Genomic DNA, 20,499 nt, shown 5'->3' on the forward strand with positions numbered 1-20,499 from the left:
AAAAAAAAAAAAAAAAAAAAAATTCTATGCAGGAAGGAAGAATAAATGCTCATAATGTTATTTAAAGTTCAAATTTCGAAACAATAAACTAGTGGGAAAGGGAAGCTTACCTGCAGCATGCATCCAACTGTGCATGCAAAAGTTTGTTCGATAGGATACGAGATGCTGCAGTTTTTGATGTATTGTAGAAGGTAAGCTCTGGACCAATAGCCTGTAAAATACAACCAATTAAGAACTGAGAACAACAAAAAAATTTGTTGCATCCATGTAAATTACAATTTCGAATAATTAATTTTAATACCAGTATCCTCCTGATATTTTTGAAACAAAATTGTTAGATATAAAATGGGCAACGATTTACCAGATGGTTTAGCAGGTGTAAGGAGATTAGCGTAAATAGATGGTACAATAACTCAAAATATGATGGACAGATATTATTTAGATGTCAAAACAGGTGTATAGTTTTCAGAGAGCTGTGTGTACACGCCACCCTTATTATCAATAATCAATAACTAGAGGGTGTTTATTTTAAATCTTCAATTCATTTGAGAAGTAACCTTCAGAAAATGTAAGTTATTACACTAGAAAGGTATTGTTCTATGACCAACTCTTAGCAAAAAATGATGGACTTATTATTATGTATCAATTCCTAGGTACTTGGTTGTGAAGAATCCATTAAAATATTAAATTTGAAATTAGAATTTAATTAGACTGCTGAAATATAAGTCTACTACGGTTGCAAGATTGTTTCTCTCTCCAGAACCGCAACTGAATGTCACACTCTCTCCCCTTCAACCATAGCCTATCCTCAATTCTGTCTCTACCGGTGCTGCCCATCCATTGGCGATGGCCATAAACCTTCGACCAGCCTCACATCATCTTCTAGTGGTCCGAAAGACCACATTTCATCCACTTCCACAAAGGCCCTAGGTGCAGCCCCTAGCACTGCTGCCAGCTCCAGCGACCTGCAGCAGTCGGTGAACACTGTCGAAGGGGGCGACTGTCTCCAGCATTGACCAGGAGCATCTGGCTTCCAATTGACCTATTGTTTCATCTCACGCACCTAGTATTCTTCGTCAAAAGGACACTCTGATTACTAACAAGCCTTCCAATTGTCCAAACACTCATGTGGTGCATGCGCCCATGATGCTGCGCCTGCATGTGCACTCCACGCGCCCAAGCCGACTACCCCACATGTCCCAATTGCCACTTCCGGTGTAACACCCCAAAAATCTTAGAATAAAAATATGTCTTATAGGTTATAGTTTTATATATTTTGAAAATTCGAGGACTAAATTGAAATATGCTTTAAATTATATTTTTATTTGGGTTAGATAATTAAATTTTGATAGAGTAAGTATAAGTATATCAATGTTGGGCTCATTATGTAGCTTGTATTAAATAATGCACAATGAAGTCGAGAAATAATTATTTTGACTAAGTTATCCATGTTATTGAGGTTGAAAGATTTGCCTAAATTTATAATTAATTCTGTTATTATTCATTTTCAAAATCTTCCAATCCCACGTGAGCTATTTGTTGGAGAAAGATGTATTTCTTAATTGGTCATGATTTGATGGAGAGATAAAATAGTCTTCCTTTTAGAATAGAATGACACAATATATACAATATAGGGGCTATTTTCTTGGCACGGTACAAGGGTAGGTTATGATGGCAAATAAGAGTTGTCAAAATTTTAATATTTAATATTTGCCTTGGTATTAGAAATCTTGTCTATCCTACTATATAATAGTAACGTTGAATAGCATATAAATATTTCAGTAGGACTAATTTAAGGATTTAAATAATTTAATGGTATATAAAATTTCGGTTATTATTAATTAGCTTAAATTATAATAATTAGACGTCATTAGCCTAGAATAAAGATTTCCTATGTATGCACTTTTGATTATTTGTTTGCATTTATAAAAGCATGATTATCTTAAATTTGAAAAAGGTTAATCACATTCAAAGAATTAGATTTTGATAAACATGGATGAAGCATATCGATATTGCGTTTATTTTGAAACTCGTAATTAATTAGAATTTTTCGACTCGAGAAAAAGTCGATTTGGATAAACCAGCACCAAAATATTGCAGTTTGAAGAAATCATCAAAAAACTAACTTTTCAACCAATTTAAATCTTAGAATGGAATGGCTGCAGACAGGTGTGGTATCAGTTGGTTTTTGGCTATTATTTTATTGGTTTTGATTTTGAAAGGATAGCTGCCACATATGGTTGGATAGTGATGGTATCCTTTTAAATTGAATAAAATAATGAGGTACTACAATTTGACTAGATTTTGTTGCACGAATTTGCCTTTATTAAATAAAATTTTGGTCTATCTATTACTCTAGTCTACACCTATATATATAAGCATGATGAAATGTTTTACTCACACAAAATTTTATAACACATACAGTAGAGAGAGAGAGAGGAAAGAGTGTGTGAAATCAAAAATTTTACATACATCAACTATCACTATCGGCCAATAATCTTTCACCAGAGTAGAGGAAGAAATTTTGGAACGTGCATTCAAATAATTTTTCATGTAAATTTCAATAACAATGTAAGACACTTTATGTGTAAGGTGTTTTTGTTTCCTTATGCTCTTATATGCAATTAAATATGCATGGATTGTTAGTGGACTTTCAGGTTCTTTAAAAAGAGAGATGGAATCCTGCGGGATAGAAGAAGACCTAAAATGGGTGTGTTGCTTGGTCAACGGTATACTCCATAAGAGCAGAGTGGTATGAAATGTAGATTATTGTTATGTAATTGTGTATGGAAAATGCACATATCTTAATAAATGTTTTTGAATACTCACTCTTACAATTTTTACAGGTTAATTCGGGTCAATTGGAACGGTGTGGAATGTTGATGCGGGCTGCCAAGTGGATCAAATGAAAAGAAAAAGAAATAAGTTTGCCGTCTTTAAATTTACCAATTAGTTTAATTTTGTTCCAAATGTATTATCTGAATTAGTTTGGAGTTTATGTTATGTTTAGATACAATTTTCATGTTTTAAATTTAGATTTATAAATGTTGTAGTTATTTGTTTAATAAAGAATTTTATTTTTATAGTTCCGCACTTAAAATAAAGAAAAATAAGTTTTTCGTAACGTTTCGGAATTTATAGAAAATTAGGGCGTTACGTCCGGAGCTTCAACTAACCACCTCTGGCCCCATCTTTTTTTCATAAGGTAACAATCAGGGGAAGAAATCATTGTTAGTGGAACAGAAGAAAAACTCGAATACAAGGAAAGCTACCATTAATGAATATTTCAATTAATAGCTACTATATTTAGTTGTGATTTTGATTCTATATAATGAGAGAGCAACTCACATTGAGAGGCAACAAGACTTATTGAGTATCATCGAGTATATTTGACATGGTATCAAAGCTTCATCTGATTCTACGGTTTTTCTTAGTCAAATTCTAGGTTTTTCAAATCTAGTCCGAAGTGATCACAAGGAATGATAAATTTTGTCTATATAATGTAAAATTTGTCAATGGGCTTGGTCCTTTGGGGATCTTCCTTTGTAGTTCTGATTTTCATTATCAATATGTTTTGTCTCCTAAATAGTTTAACCAATAAACAACGGATATATTACTTTTTTTTTGGGTTCTTGAAACAAATATTATTTACTAAAAGTGAGAATAGGTTTTCAATAAAATTTCTTCCAATTGCAGCATTTTGGCCAACGATATATTACTAAATTTTTGGTCGGTGCAGTGGCTGTTAGGGTTTTTGTTGGAACACAAATTATGTGTTCGACGTTCTCCTAACTAATAGAGCTCATTGTGTGTGGTCAGCACGCTTCGTAAAATTTTTTTGAAAATTCTTCTTGAGGTGCGAGATCTCTAGAGTGTTCTTGAAGTAGTTTTAGAGTGGTTCTTGCTTATTTCTGCATTATTTGTTTCTCTTGAGTCTCTCATCGTTACTAATTTTCATAGAAGGTTGCTGTGATTTGAGTCTCTTCTTTGTGGGCAGAGCATTGTCCCCACTGTCCATACATTGTTGCAAATTGATGCTTTTACAGGTATCAATTTAAGAGGGAATGAAAGGAAAGTTACTATATTTAATAGGTTATCATAAATGAAAATAGTAATTGATAACTACCATATTTAGTTGTAATTTTGTTCTATATAATGAGAGAACCTCTCAAATTAAGAGACATCAAGTTTTGTTGAGTATCATTGAGTATATTTGATTCTCCCTACCATAGCTAGTAGTGTAAATTATATCGTTTGATTTCTTGCTGTAAATCCTAACTGATTTTTAGGGAATTTGTTCTTTCCTTTTTTATTTCATTACTTGTACTATAAATAGGGATCATTAACGATAAGTGTGTTAATTACACATTTATTAGGCACTTTAATGAGCTAATTATTGATGAATTAAGTGGATTCCTAGTCATAATTGTGGAATTATGGTGTTTATAGGCCAAAATCCCAAATTGGAGGAGAAAAGGGCTACAGGAAGAAAAAGATGACCAAAAGTGCACAAAAACATGATTTTGGGGACCAAAGTATGCAAGTACCGAAAGTTTAGGGACCTCTGGTTATAATTTTTGGAGGATGTGATTGAAAGTAAAGTCAAAATTTGAGGACTAAAATGTACAAGATGAAAGTCGAGGGACTGGACCCAAAATTACCAGGAGGACTGGAGCTGCAAAAATGGAAGAATTGGGAAGTAGCGCTGCGGCGAGGCTTGTTTGGCCGGTTTTTAATTGAAGGACCATTTTGCAATTAATTAACACGAAGCCCTTTTAAATGAAGATTCAACCCTTACATTCATCATAGTTCATCTTAAACAAACCCTAACCTTGGGAAGAAAAAGAAGAAAGGGGGAAAAGGAGAAGATTCAAAGGAAGATTCAAGATTTCAACCCTATTTTTCTTCAAGAATTTATTTAAGGGAAGGGTTTATCTATTATTTTGTACCTTCTCATTAGCTCCATCATTTTGTAATGGAATTCATCACATTCTCATTATTCTATCCTTACTTGATAATGAGATCAGTGTTTATAACTGGGATTTATAATGTAACTTGACCTAAGTTTCATTAATATCAATGTATTTATCCATTGATGCTGATTGCCATTGTGAATGACGGAAATTCTCGTCAACAATAAAGGGTCGATGACCTCTGAAACACCGAACAGTGAAACAAAGGCCACCTACGTAATTAATTCGAACGGCCTCAACAACCCTTCCTTCCATCTCACAGTAGAGAAGTTAAACAGAAGAAGCTTCCGGGAACAGGCTCAATCAATAAAGTTAGTAATTGACGGAAAAGGGAATATTGGTTAACTTATTGACGAGACAAAGAAACTAACGGGTGCTTTTCTTCTAAAAAAATAGAATTTAGAGGATTCAATGTTTACGGCCTAGCTTATGAATTCCATGAAACCCACCGTAGGAAAAACTTATCTCTTCTTACCGATGGCGAAGGACATGGGATGCCGTGAAAGAAATGTATTATGGCGCAAAGGATTGTTTGCAGATCTTTGAAATTGGAACTACCTGGCTATGGCGGACAAAAACAAGGAGAAAGGCAAGTCACAAAATACTACTTGGAGATGACATCCCTCCGGCAAGAACTGGATTTATGTGTCGAAGAAAAAAGGGGAATGCCCGATGACAATCTGCAGTGCAAGAAGAGGCTGGAGAATGAACGGGTTTTAATTCCTTTGGATGATAAGGTCGACACTTCACTCCCAGAATGGGAATGCGACGAAAGTCGGAGGAAGATGATGTAGAAGGAAGCTATTTCAATTAGGCTAGCTAGGAGTGAAGTGTCGGCCTAATCATCCAAAGGAATTGGGCTTGGTGAGATGTCAACCCTTTTAACTAAAGGGATTGGGCCTGGAGAAATAAGTGCTAAAGGGAATTGGGCCAATTGAAAATTCAAAAATGTTGGGCACATTATATCAAGAGGATTTGCTAGTGGACCAGGCCCGAAATAGCAAAAAGGACGGTCATGGTGTGAACATTGCCTTAAGCAAGGACACAAAGAAGACATGTTGGGATATACAAAGAAAATCGGTTAATAGGAGACCAAGACAAAGCAATTGAAATCATGGATACCAAGCATCTATTGATTATCAAATAGAAAAATCTAAGGAACTAAGTAGTGCATTTAATCCCGAACAGATAGAGCAACTCTAAAAAATATTCTCTAGCCTCCAACCATCAAGTTAAAACCCTTCAAGTTCACTAGCCCGCAGGTAATTTTTTGAGAGCCTTAAAATCCGCAACCCAATCTGAACCTCCCTAGTTTGTTGATTCCAGAGCATCTAATCATATGACGGACTCCTATCACCTATTTTCTTCATATTCAACCTATGTTGGTAATATTAAAGTTAAAATTGCAGATAGTTCAAATTACATTTTGTGATTCTGCATCTGTCCTTATGGGATCCTTTACAAACCCTGAGCTGTACTCACTTGAAATGATTTGTTATATTTATTGACGATCTCACTCGAATTTGTTGGGTTTACCTTTATAAAGCAAAATGAGATGTCCGTTCTATGTTTATCAATTTTCATTCCGTGACTCAAGCACAATTCAAATCCTATGTATAATGGCACAGAATACTTCAGTGGCATCATGAGGGACTTCTTTTGAACACATGGAATAATTCATCAAAGTTCACGCGTCAACACTCTATCCATCTCTTCCAGAGCATCTAATCATATGACGGACTCCTATCACCTATTTTCTTCATATTCAACCTATGTTGGTAATATTAAAGTTAAAATTGCAGATAGTTCAAATTACATTTTGTGATTCTGCATCTGTCCTTATGGGATCCTTTACAAACCCTGAGCTGTACTCACTTGAAATGATTTGTTATATTTATTGACGATCTCACTCGAATTTGTTGGGTTTACCTTTATAAAGCAAAATGAGATGTCCGTTCTATGTTTATCAATTTTCATTCCGTGACTCAAGCACAATTCAAATCCTATGTATAATGGCACAGAATACTTCAGTGGCATCATGAGGGACTTCTTTTGAACACATGGAATAATTCATCAAAGTTCACGCGTCAACACTCTCCAACAAAATGGGATTACCAACCGCAAAAATAGACATCTTCTAGAAGTTGCTCATGCCTTGATGTTTACTATAAACATGCCCAAAAAGTTTTAGCGAGATGCTATCCTGTCATCCAAATATCTAATCATAAGAATGCCCAGCCATACTCTAAACTTTGAATCACCTCTCCAAATATTTTAGAAGTATTTCCCGACTTCTCGCCTTAGCTCTAACCTATAACTAAGAATGGTTAGATGCACCGAATTTGTTCATGTTCATTTTCATAGTCGAAATAAACTTGATCCTCGAGCAATTAAATGTGTTATGATTAGATATTTTCCTACTCAAAGGATCTTTTGTGCTCAAATCCCTCCACGAAAAGGATCTTTGTAAGTCTTTACATCACTTTCTTTGAAAATACCTCGTACTATGAAAAGTCCTCTCTTTAGAGGGAGATTCTGAATGAAGATTAGATTTTGGACTTTGATCTCTCCTCCTAAAACCAAACACGAAACCTATCCCACCATGTGGTTCTATTATGCCATTGACATGAGAAAACTTGAACCCAGAGGGAGATGTAGAAAAACAAAATGGTAAGATTAATTGTTTATTCCAGGAAGCCAAAATCAAGGTACTAAGAGAATTTCACATCCGAAGCACCAAGAGCCGGAACCAATGATAGCTCTAGTTTCTTGTGAAGCATCTGAAATCTCTTATATAAACTTACACATTGCTCTCAAAAAACAAACTCGATCATGTACTCTCCACCATATTTCAAAATTTATGCCATATAACGCTCTATCTACATAATTTCGTGCTTTTATATCTCACATTGACAGTATAGAAATTTCAAGAAACATTCAGGATGCCTTGGAAATTCCCAAATGGAGAAAAAGGTATTAGAGGAAATGCGAGCGTTGAAAAAATTGAAACTTAGCAAATGATGGATCTATCAAAAGAGAAGAAACCCGCTAGATGCAAATGGGTCTTCAATTTGGCAATAGAACAATATAAAGCTTGGTTAGATGCAAAAGGACAGATAGACCCACGACATCGACTACACGATCATTTGCAACGGTGGCAAAGTTGAATACAATTCAAGTCCAATCATTAGCAACCAACTTGGACTGACCACTTCAGCAATTGGACATTATAAATGCATTCCTGAATAGTAAAATGGAAGTTTTCATAACATTACTGATAAGTGTGTTTTTACACACTTATTTAGCTCACAAACATGACTTAAACATGGACAAAGTAGTTGAATTATGACTTAATCTTGTTAAATTCATGCTATGTAGGTGTTTCTATGGAAAAGATGAAAATCAGAAGAAAAGAGCCGACCAAAACGGAACAAAGCGATAGTTTGAGGACCAAGTTGCAAATAATCCATATATGAGACGGGAAATGGAATGAAGATTCAAGAGTCTTAAACTTCAATCGGATGAGGAAAGGAGTCAAGAGGTGAAATATGGTCGAAGTATTATCAAGTATCAAATTTTAGGTGAAAAAGTTATGCTCGTGATTTTGAGTCTCTACTTGAGATCCATTTTTGGCATAATAAACATCAGAATTTGAGGAAGCCTATTTCTATCAAAAGTGTATATCTTTGAGTTTTCTTCCCAATGCACTTTGAATCACTTCAATCGGAGATCGGGAGAGAAAGTTATGACCAAAATACTGAAAGCTGTCTGGAGGAAAAATTTTATAACCATGTGGCCGCATGGTTATAATTCCTTGCGGCCGCACAGGGTATAGCAGGGATCCAAATGAGCTGAAAAATTGAACCATGCGGTCGCATGGTTTAACACCATGCGGCCGCATGGCTTTAAGTTTGATAAAAAATTCTGAAATCCCGTTTTTAATTGAAACTCTTTCGGGGCTCTGTGGGGACATGATATAAAAGCCAAAATTCATCAGAAATAAGGCAGAATGTCCAAGGAGAAGAAGAATACAACTTTTGGAGGCAAGGAACACGAACTTGAAGCCGATTTCACAAGGATTCAAAGGGGTTTTCAAGGTTTTATTCAAGATTTCAGATTTCAAGAACTTTCATACGGGTGTTCTTCCTTCTATTCATTAATTTCGTTTTGTTTTATTAATTTTCTTCTGCAATTAGTGGCCAATGATTGTGTGAGTATTGATGACTTATTTTTTACATTCGAGAGAAGTGGAATAGATTCGATAAGGTGTAAATTAACATAGGGTCCGATAGGGGATAGAGATATACCCCTATGCTGTTGTTTGTTAGTTTAATTCTATATTTCATGAACTTGATATAAAGATTCGTTGGATAATTTGATTGATTTACATGTATTAATTTTCTTCCGCAATTAGTGGCCAATGATTGTGTGAGTATTGATGACTTATTTCTTACATTCGAGAGAAGTGGAATAGATTCGATAAGGTGTAAATTAACATAGGGTCCGATAGGGGATAGAGATATATCCCTATGCTTTATGTAATTCTTAAATTGTTCACAAAACTACATGCATTCTTGTATGTTTCCATCATTCACAGAGATATAGGCTGGTGGTGTGCAAGAATAGGTCTAATATATATCGAGAGAGTATATTGGATAAAATTAGGAACATTGAATTGGCAAATTTTCATCGAATCATTAATTTTATGAAATTAGGATTTTTATAATTTCAATTGGGGATTCGTGATCCTAGTGACTTTAGTTTGATTCATTTTAACAAATTAGCTTTTAAACTTGCTTAATTTCATTTACTTGAGTGTTTAAGTCGTTTAATTAGAGAAATTTCGAAATTAGGGTTTCTAATTGAGAAATTAGGGTTTTCAATTGAAATTAGGGTTTTTAGTTGAAATTAGGGTTTTTAATTGAAATTAGGGCTTTTTGCACTTAGATCATATTTTCACTCAATTAGATTCGATTAAGGCTAGATTATATAGAATTGAACTACTCAATCTCTGAGGGACGATATTCGGACTTTTAAAAATCCACTTTATTACTTGTTACGAACCGTACACTTGCGGTAGTTTTAAATCGAAAGAATTATTTCGTGAACAATTATCACCGGGCTTTTGCAGAATGAATGAAAAACACTGTGTACGTAAACTGAAGAAGTCCTTGTACGGACTTAAACAGTCACTAAGAGCATGTTTCGACAGATTTGCAAAGGTGTTGAAAGGTTCAGGATATCGATAAGGACAATCAGATCACACTATGTTTCTTCAACAGTTTAAAGATAATTCTAAAACAATTTTGATCGTACATGTCGATATAATTCTAACGAGAGACAATACAGTGGCGGAAAGAATAAAGAACCTAGCCACTGAATTTGAATTGAAGGATCTAGGACAAATATGATATTTCTTGGGAACAGAAGTTGTAAGATCGAAGATAAGCCACCTAAAAGCAGTCTACAAAATACCCAGATACCTCAATGGATCCTCAAGAAAATGACTATTCTTCTAGAAAAGTGTAATGAAAGAAGTTGAAGTCTTCACATATGCAAATTGGGCAGGCAGGTACAATAGAAGATAGGAGGTCAATGACAAGATGATGTACTTCTGTATAGGAAAACTTGGTAATATGGAGAAGCAAGAAATATAATGTAGTTGTCAGAAGTAGTGCTGAAGCTGAGTTTAGAGCCATTGAACAAGAAACATGTGAAGGATTGTGGTTAAGAAAGCTCTTGAAAGAACTACAGATCCCAGTAAAGCCTCCAACCAGACTCTAGCAATAAACATTTCCCTCAATCCAGTTCAACATAACCAAACTAAGCATGTAGACGTAGACACACACTCCATAAAAGAATAGGTTGAGGAGGGAACGATATGCATGTCCTACGTTCCCACACGAGACCAAACTGCAGATATTTTTACTAAAAGACTACCTCGACAAAAGTTTGATGATTTCATAAGCAAGTTGGATATGATTAACATTTATGATCCAACTTGCGGGAGACTGTTAAAATCCCGAGATTTATCAGGGAAGAGACTAATTTGATTCTCCTTACCATAGTAGTGTAAATTATATTATTTGATTTCTTGCTATAAATCCTAGTTGATTTTTAGGGAATATGTTGTTTCCTTCTTTACTTCATTACTTAAACTATAAATAGGGATCATTAGAATGTACAATTACTAACAAGAAATACAGAAAAGCTTCTGATTTCAAAGAGCATAGCCAAAAGAAATCTTTTGCTACTATCCTTAAGCTAAACAGAACTCCAATGACCATAAATTCATAGCTAAGAAACCTTTTATGCATGTAGATGAGCCTACCATTCAGTTTCTGTTGAAGAGGAAGTTATTATTTTCAAGCCATACAAACACACACTTGTTGGCAAAATTTCTCATCTCAAGCTTTCTAGGATTAAGGTTCGCGATGGTTTCCAAAAATTTGGTTATCACATTGGTTTTATCCCGAAGAGGGAAAGCACTTGCAGATGGACGAACTTCAAACCAATTATGTGCAGTGTTTAACAAGCTTATCACTAAGATGTTAAATACTCGATTGAGTACTCTACTGTCACTTATTATTTCTCCTAACGAAGTGTTTTTATCCCTAGGCGCCTCATTGGGGAAAAAAATTTGGCTTCAAAATTTCTCAATACTCTAGGTACTAACTGAGATGAAGGAAGACATGCTAGCTTGATATGGCTAAAGCATATGAATGCATAGATTGGAGCTTTCTCAATTCTATCCTTGGTGGCTTTGGATATTGATCGTTTATAGATTGATAGAATCAGGCAACATATTTCGAAATGCTGATTTTCAATATTCATGAATGGTCGCTCCTATGGTGTCTTCCCCTTCACGGGGTCGAAGGCAGGGCGATCCTATCTCACTATTTACCTTCAACATTGTTGTTAACTAATCTCGGCTTCTCATGCAGCAACTTTAGACTCACCTATTACATTCTATCGACATGGAGGTAGTTCTCTTGTCCCACATCTCTCTTTTGCTAATAACATGATTATATTCGCCAACAGCACAAGTAGTCTATTAGAAGGATACTTAACTACTTGGAGCATTATGAAAGCGTTTATAGACAATTAGTGAATAGAGATAAAGAGTGGTCTTATTCTGCCTCGCAAGGCATCTATTAGTTAGATCACGAGGTTAGAGCATTTGATGGGCTTCAGGCACCAACAACTACCTCTCGCTTATCGGGGATCCCTTTATATAAGAGGGTTCAATGGGTTTTCTTATATGATGACCTTATTCAAAATTTCGATAACAGGATATCTAGCTAGACTTCTCACTTATTATCTTTTGGTGGCCAGATCACCCTATTGATATTCATTCTCGGGTCTATTCTACTTTAATTCAGATCATGCAGCTTACTAAGGCTGTACTGAAGAAAATGGAGAGTACTTTTGCATGATTTCTCAGGGATTCTAAGGTTTAAGCACACAGACTACATTAGAGACAACAGAAAGATCTTTGCTTACCTATTGATGAGGGTGGACTTGGTTTTAGGAGATTGCATGACAATGTTGATATTTTTTCCCTAAAGCTATGGTGGCTTTTCTGTTCGCAGAAATTTTTATGGGCTTAGTTCTTATTGAACAAATATTGTATGGGGGCTCATCCTCTTCTTGCATCCGTTCCTTGTTCAGCTTCACCTATTTGGAGGAGGTAGAAACTGGTTGGACCTAAGGTCGGGCCACACATTGCAGGGCACCTAGGAGATGGATAGATATTCTAGCATGATTGTTTAATCAGCGATGCCACTTTGGCAACTTTATTCACCTATTGTCGCACTCTTTTGCAAGAGTTTAGGATTTTTATGATGCTCAGGATGGGACATTGCACAATTGTTACAGGTTCTCTCTATCCATGGTCAAGCAAATTGGAGCTATACACCTATGGGATCATGCTCCTGATTGGATTTTTTTGCAAGGATACACTGAATGGTAATTTTTGCTACCAAGTCAACGTGGCAAGAGGTCTGCCCTTTTGTCGCCTCAAAATGAGCAATGGATAATGTGCAGTCCCATTATACCTACTATAGTTTCCTTCTTCTGCTTGGAGACTGGCAGAATTTGATACCGATACATATAACCATTTAGAGGAGAGATTGTCATATGGCCTCCGATTTTAGTACTGCTCCAAGATCAAGACTACACATTTTTTCACCAGAAGTACCATTTCTGATCAGGAATGGCATCATTTTGGGGCTATATTTCAGGTACCTATGGGATCTAGTAAGGGAGTTAGATCCAAGTTCCATAGATGAAGATACTCAAGTCAGTATGTTTCCAAGGGCCACATTCGCACAGTCATCCCCTTGCTTATTTGTTGTTATTATGGCTTGCAAGGAATGATGCGAAGCACAACGAGATATGTATGGAGCTTAGTGGATAACTTGGAGAGGCTATTGCAAGATCCCATTTCTTTATATTGGTCGCTTATTCTGACTTATCCATAGGCGGGGTCACTCAACTATCGCCTCATCCTTGGGGGTTTCTTTGACGCTTCCTCCCTTTGTATCCCCTATTTTGGTATTTTTGGCGTAATTCGATGATTTGATCTCACAAAATCATGTCAAGGATGACTTTGCTAATAGTGGTGGCATTATTCGCGACCAGGACAAACATTGCATTAGGGCCTTCTCAATATCTCATGGAAACTACCTTATCTTGGAGGCTTGAGCTTGGGGCAATCTTTGATAGGATTTCAGTTGCTTGACAAACGGGCTTATCAGACATTCAGGTGAAGACTAACTCATTTGTGGCCCTTCACTCCATCACTAGGGTGGAGGACCATGGGCAATTCAAATCATTCTTAGATGGCTCAACATCTCTCTTTTGACCATAATATTATTTCCCACACTTATTGTGAGGGGAACCAGGTTGCCAATTCATTAGCATCCAAGCGCTAGAACCAACATTACTATCAAGAATTTGGACCACTTTAACCTACCACGAGCTTATAGGGCCCTTGTGCAGATTGACAGATATAGACTACCCACTATTAGAGGACATTAGCTCTTATCTCGCTCACTTTTTTTTGTATTGGAAGTAATGCCTCCCCTCTTATTCCTGTCCTTCATTTGTTGTATTTCTTTGCCTTAAGGGGAATCTGAACCCCTATCAGCCTTCCCTGGTGGTCCTAAAACCTGACAAAGCTTATGTTGATGTGGTTCTTAAACAAAATACAGTCTATGACACCATTCATTGAACGAGATTAACTATTGATAATAACTGAAATAGAGAAAGAAGTGAGGAGGAGGAGGAGAAAAAGAAACTATATCTTATTGTTAAACCCAAAATTAGTGCGTATTTTTGGCAAATCTTCAATGAAATCTGAATCACTTGTAGTTATAATACTTTAGGTCCCAACTTTGCGCCTTACAATTTTCTATTCCTTTTGCCCACAATTATAACTTAAAACACATCTAGAATAAAAATTCAAAATTTTCAACTTAGCCGCATATCAAGGACAAATCCTAAGTTAAGAAACAAATTAAAGAACTAATATCCACATTGATTATTAATAAAAAGCAAGGTAAGTCATGCCACACCTGTAATTCGAAAATCAACTCTGTAGGTCTGTTAGCAGCAACATTTTGGGCTGCGGCATCATTAATAATCTCTCCTGAAGAATGAAGTGAAGAGGTTCCAATTTCTGCCTCCAAAACGACATTATCTTTCTCAGAGGCTGAATAGCTACTATTTGATCCTAGTAGAATGCACGAATCTAAGTACAGTCCATTCTGCAATAACAAGAAGAAGACGAAGACCAAAGTTGGAATGCAATCAAATACTTAAATTTAAATATTCAAACCAAAACCATGAACGACTTACCTTGATAGTAACATTTCTAAATTGTAGTTTCTTTCCGGTTCCCACGTAAACTAAAGCTTCTGTACTTGGAGAACTAAGAATTAGTCCCCATCTATCTTTTAGATACAAAATTCCACCTTGCCCGTCATATATAAAAAGGTCATACTTTTCATCATCGGCAACCATAGGTCCTTGTGGAGAGAGTGAGAATTCAGTACAGGGTTGACAGAAAATCGGTTGGTCAAGTATGAGAGCTTCCACAGAACGCAAAGAGTTAGCATTCTCTTCGTGCGACAGTACACGAATTGTTGGCACAAAAAACTCAACAATAGCAAGCAAAAAGTCAAGAGCAACTAGCAATTGCGGCCTTTGGATGCACAAAGAAATAAATGTTGAATCATCACTAAATCTTGCATCAAGTATAAGCATTGTTGGGACAAGCTTTCTTGCATTTTCCAATATACTGATGTCAACTACATTATAATCCATTTTGTGAGTCACAGATTGTGAAGGGGTATACTCAATCATATCAGGCTTCGCAATGGCCAACCTGAGTTCCTGCTCTGTACCTTCACGATCATCAGTTACAGTAAAATCCTTCAGTGTAGCCGATAGAAAACCTTCCCCTATTGTATTAGATTTGTACAGAAGCCATACACCACTCACCTGAATGACACAATCTCATTAGACTGTAATGATTAAAAAATGTAGCAATGCAAGGGAGATGAATTTTTTTTATCAAAAATGCAACAAAATAATCAATAATAAGAGGGACCAAAAATCAACGAAATAATCAATAATAAGAGGGACGGATTAACCGTTTTATTAAGTATACACTATGATGCTCGGACTCGAGTACGGGTATCCAGTACAGGTACGTATCCAAGTGTCGAATATTTTATTTTTTAAAATTTAGGATATGGGGACATAGTTATAAAGAGTCCAAATTTTAGACACGGGTACGTGGGTACATTTTTCAAATTTCAATTCTCCTTTAATTTATTTATTTTTATTATAGATAAAATGAAAGATACTTTTAATATTTTTTTTTTTTTTAAGATTCAGTATTTTCTGAATAGTGGCCAAGGTTGGGGCTTCTTTTTATAAAATTGGGCCTCACTTGAGTCCAAACAGTTCCTAGGAAAACTTAACCCTAATATTGTATGAAAAGCCATTTATTTTTTACTGGACTCCACGTCTTAAGCCCATTTTATAGTCTGACCCAAATCCTCTATTAAAACTCTATTTCTCTCTCCCCTCATCTCATTTCATAGCCGGCTTCTTCCCATCAAGCAAAGAGAAGACGAATGGAATGTAAAATCCGAGAAGGAAGCAGGATTTGTATTCAAGTCCCACACCTATCACCACAAGGGTCCTTCTCGATTCCATTCTCCAGTGTAGGCGAGCACGCGACTCAATTTTTTTGATGGCACAATCGTTTTCAGCCTTCTAGGTTGCCATGTCCGGCTGATTTTTGCCATGTCCGCCCCATATCCCGTACCCACACCCGTGTCGTGTTGGGTCGACACAGGTGCGTCGGCCGAAATGGCGAGTCGGAGCATCACAAAGTATACATGAGGTATAACCATATAAATCTGCAACTAGTGCCAGTTACAACTTTGACAGAAACAAAGTAAAAACCACCTACCGTGTGAAAATGGACCACAGTTTTACCAGTTAGAAATTAAGCCCCCGTTTGGCCCACATTCGCTTTCATTTTTTTTCCTCTTTTATTTTCAACCACACAATCTTCCATAAAATAATATTACACTTAAATTGAAAATTTTTCATTCTTTTTCAACCACACATTTTTCAAAAAAACACTTCCAAATATTAAAATTTGGAAAAAATGGGGACCAAACGGGAGCTAAGTGGGATCATGAGCCTTTAACGGGTACTATACAGAACAATTTGGCAATCTAGCCCAACAATGCAAAATCAAAGTCAAGAATATCATATTTGATAGCATACCTGTTCTTGCTCATAATTAAAAGGCAAAACATTAGGACTCCTAAGGCTATAGTGCAAATGTGAGAATTTTGATTTTTACCATTAATATGACAAATTTTCAGAAAGTTGAGTGAAATTAAGAAAAACTAAGTTTCAGCAGATAGCCATTGTCCACGATTAATTTAAGCAAATAGCACAGAATTGGTGCCACAATAAGATTGTGCAGTTCAGCAAAATGACCCAATTTTACCAGACAAAGTAACAAACTGGGACACCCATGGTTCATAGAGAAGACGACTGAGATATCCCAAAAGTTTGAAAAGGCACACTCTATTGTGCCGTATGGTTTTTTGTGCCTCAAGAACGATGAAGATAACAAATAGAATATCTAGGGCACCCAGGCACTGTTTTAAACAAATGTGGTTTTGCTAAATGTTGACCACACTCCTCTTTTTAAGACTCAGCCCTATTCTCCCCCTCTAGTTTTATAACCAATTATAACATTGAAAAACACCTTAAGAAAATGATATGTTGAACTACCTGCACGGTGGCAAGAGAGGCATCCCTAGTTACACCATAGTGAAGAGAGAGTTCAACCAAATCTATATCAACAGAAATCTTAGTGGCAATCCATGTTTCCCTGTATTGAGTTCCTGATTTTGTAGAATCTAAAACTTGAGAAATGACTTGTCCTGACACATCAACTGATGGCGATGAGGGCTCATCTTTCAAAGGAGGAACAATATTTGGAGTCTCTGAAATATTAGCTTGTGCACATTCTGTTATCATTTCATACTCTTTGTTAGATAAAGCAGCTTTCAGTTCTTCAATCTGAAATTTTAAAAAATTCAAGTTATCAGCAGATGAAAATAGATATCGCACATCTAAGTGGGTAATGAAATTTATTAACAGAAAAAAAAAATGAAACTAAAAGATTCTATAAAAGATAGGCTCCATCCAGCATCCACCCTCTAAAGAAGTAGGAGATATCTCTAACCTAGCAGCTCTTACAAAAAGAATTGGGTAATCGAATTGAAACACTATATATAGAAAAAGGGCATCATCAAACAACCCATACACCAACAGATGAAAGAAAATGAGGAGAGATCTTGATGCTATAAGCTCTTTGCAGTTTGTAGTAAAATACCTTAACAGAAACTTCTGTACTGGGAATTTGATGCAACAAGTCGCGAAGTGACCTATGAATGACTATAAAAACACCCTGGACGTTTTGTATTATGCTTTCACCCAATTCTGATCCCAAGCCAATATTTAAATTGATATCTTCAACCTACAATATAGCACGTATATTTCATAAGAAAAAATTATATAATAAATTATCCACTTTTTATCCATATCAGCAAATTGAAATTATACGACACTTTGGGTCACATTTTTTCATGGCTAACTAAAGGACAAATTGATGAGAAAGATTCATAAGAAATATAAAGCCAAAGATGTGGATTCTTGAGGCCAAGCCACATGGTCGGTTCCTCCGCTTTTCAGTACAGCTACGAAGTAACATCAGGGCATAAAAGTTATCTTACAAGAACTTGTAATATTTCCACATGTACAGCCTTCAGTTCACTTTTGCTCCCTCCAATCCATCTAAAGGTGTTCTGGACAGTGATTTGAACTACGTCGAGCTCTAAATAACTGCAATAATCACAGAATGAAAGAGGTTCACTACAATAATTTAAATAGTTATTTAACTGCTTTGCATGTATCCCTTGGATGAAAATTTTAAACTCACTCAAGGCTATCTGTCCTCCGAGGCATTAATATGATTGGCTTTTTAAGGGAAAGATCCAACTTCAATGCAGGTGAGCCTTCAATTTCACTTCTTGTAAACCACTTCTCCAAGTTTGTCCCTTGATCTTTCATTCTGACAACATCCTTTGGATTGCTAGGAACAAGACCCATGAAGTAACTGATAACCTGCAAGTAATATTACAATTAATGTCTGTGCGCTGCACACACTCATGACAGAGAAATCGGCAATGGAGAACCAAAAACTGCAAGACCTCTTGAAGGAAACGATTCAAATAAACGATGCGCACTTCCGACAGCTGCCCATGAAGGCTATAATCATAACCTTCATAGTCTTCATCACCAGCACTATATGAACAAAATACCAGCTGCATATTCACAGCAAAATTTTGCATGTTACCAAGAGATGGCATAACCAATCTTAACTCAAAAATAACTCACAGCAGAAAATGCACATGGAGGAATTTCAAATATGGAAGAATTTATCTGCACAATATATAACCTTAACATCAAATCTTCTCCATTACATCTCTGCTAAGTGGTATCACAGAGCATCTATTATTAATAGTATCTTTTCATGTATCAGGCACATTGTAATACCATAAGATATATTGTTAATAATGTCAAACTATAAAGGACAAGACATGTCCACATGACAGAAGATACTGATTCCACATTCCCATGGATTGCTCAACTTTCTGTGGAAATAATATAACTAGGAAACTTTTAGAGTTAAACCTATCATACAGATGAGAAGCCGAATCCCTTATCATAAGTTTCTGAACAAGAAAGATAGGTTAACGTGATTCCATATTAACAAGGATGTCGTGCAAATAAAATGATAAGCTGGAGGCTAAGAGTAGAACAAACAGACGTAAAATACCTCCACAAATGACTTTCCACCCGGATTCCTCATGTCACATGCCCAGAAATACATATGATTGCTATGAAGACTGTCATCACTTATTCTAAGATTTCCGAGGGATGCTTTTATACTAAAAGAGGAAGGAAACACCTAAAAAATGGAGAAATGGATAATTTCAGATTCAGATAAGTATAATATGCTAAACTCAATATGAAAAAAGAAGTGTATTGCACCTTAATTTCAGTAAGAAAATTATCTTGAGATAAAGTAGCAAGCTTATAGCCATTTTCCTTCATCAACAAAATCTCAGCACGAGCCATATTCAACTTTAAATAGAAAACGACTCTAGATTTTCCCTTTCCCAACAAAGATTTGACTACAGGTTCCTCAACTGCACCCGACTGACCATCATGTGTATTCTCCTTGGACATATCATTTGAAGCAACCGCTGATGAGGAAGCATCACTGAAAGATTCACAGCTTTCTTCCTGAGTGTTAATAGAATTCGCAAACTCCATGATGGCAAGTATAGTGGGCCTACGACAAAAAAATGACAAGGTGGAGAGGGTCACAGCCACCTGTAAAACACAGGAGAAGACAAATCAGCAGATCTCATATATTGTAAAACCATTTTTATGGTCTCATAGTGTGCCAAGTAGATAATAAAACGAGTCATTAAATAGAAATGAAAACCAGAGTTTTATCTCGAACAAGTGAGATTACACACAGACGAATTATTTGGATAAATTACTTGACGAAATGCATAGTGTGGACATTGGAGATTTTCTGACACTGTAGATTTGAATTTTAAGTATATAAATAGAACTCAAAAGTCTTGAAAGTGAGGGCGGCTGTGAAGAGGAAGAAGATGAATAAAATAATTGCCCCAGCTGGAACTCCTATAGATAAATGGGGTGTCGGGATGAGGGAGGTACTTTATGGGATAACAAAAGTTTCAAAATCTTAATGAGATGATAGAGAATGGCTGTAGAGAGTCAGGAGTCATAATACGAAATTATACAAATATATCATTGAACATAGATGAAGGTGTAATTCAAAGGTATTAGAATAAACTTCATGCTACAGAGGATCTACTATATA

The 20,499-nt window shown here is 35.9% G+C and overlaps 1 protein-coding gene across 1 annotated transcript in view; it reads right to left on the minus strand.

Moving 5' to 3' along the window:
• Positions 1 to 85: 85 nt before the first annotated feature.
• The window catches only part of LOC111384114, a 57,699-nt gene continuing 37,285 nt past the window's right edge, over positions 86 to 20,499 (minus strand). The window contains exons 19-28 of the mRNA XM_023008353.1: positions 19,632 to 19,976; positions 19,417 to 19,548; positions 18,788 to 18,901; positions 18,517 to 18,701; positions 18,311 to 18,419; positions 17,911 to 18,054; positions 17,304 to 17,594; positions 14,835 to 15,479; positions 14,552 to 14,743; positions 86 to 211 (exon numbers count right to left, since the gene is read on the minus strand). Of these exons, the coding sequence (XP_022864121.1) occupies positions 107 to 211; positions 14,552 to 14,743; positions 14,835 to 15,479; positions 17,304 to 17,594; positions 17,911 to 18,054; positions 18,311 to 18,419; positions 18,517 to 18,701; positions 18,788 to 18,901; positions 19,417 to 19,548; positions 19,632 to 19,976 (2,262 nt within the window). The 3' untranslated portion in view covers positions 86 to 106. The remainder of the gene's footprint in view (positions 212 to 14,551; positions 14,744 to 14,834; positions 15,480 to 17,303; positions 17,595 to 17,910; positions 18,055 to 18,310; positions 18,420 to 18,516; positions 18,702 to 18,787; positions 18,902 to 19,416; positions 19,549 to 19,631; positions 19,977 to 20,499) is intronic.

The sequence above is a fragment of the Olea europaea genome, unplaced genomic scaffold (assembly GCF_002742605.1).
Source record: "Olea europaea var. sylvestris unplaced genomic scaffold, O_europaea_v1 scaffold2845, whole genome shotgun sequence".
In the NCBI taxonomy this organism is placed as follows: Eukaryota; Viridiplantae; Streptophyta; class Magnoliopsida; order Lamiales; family Oleaceae; genus Olea; species Olea europaea.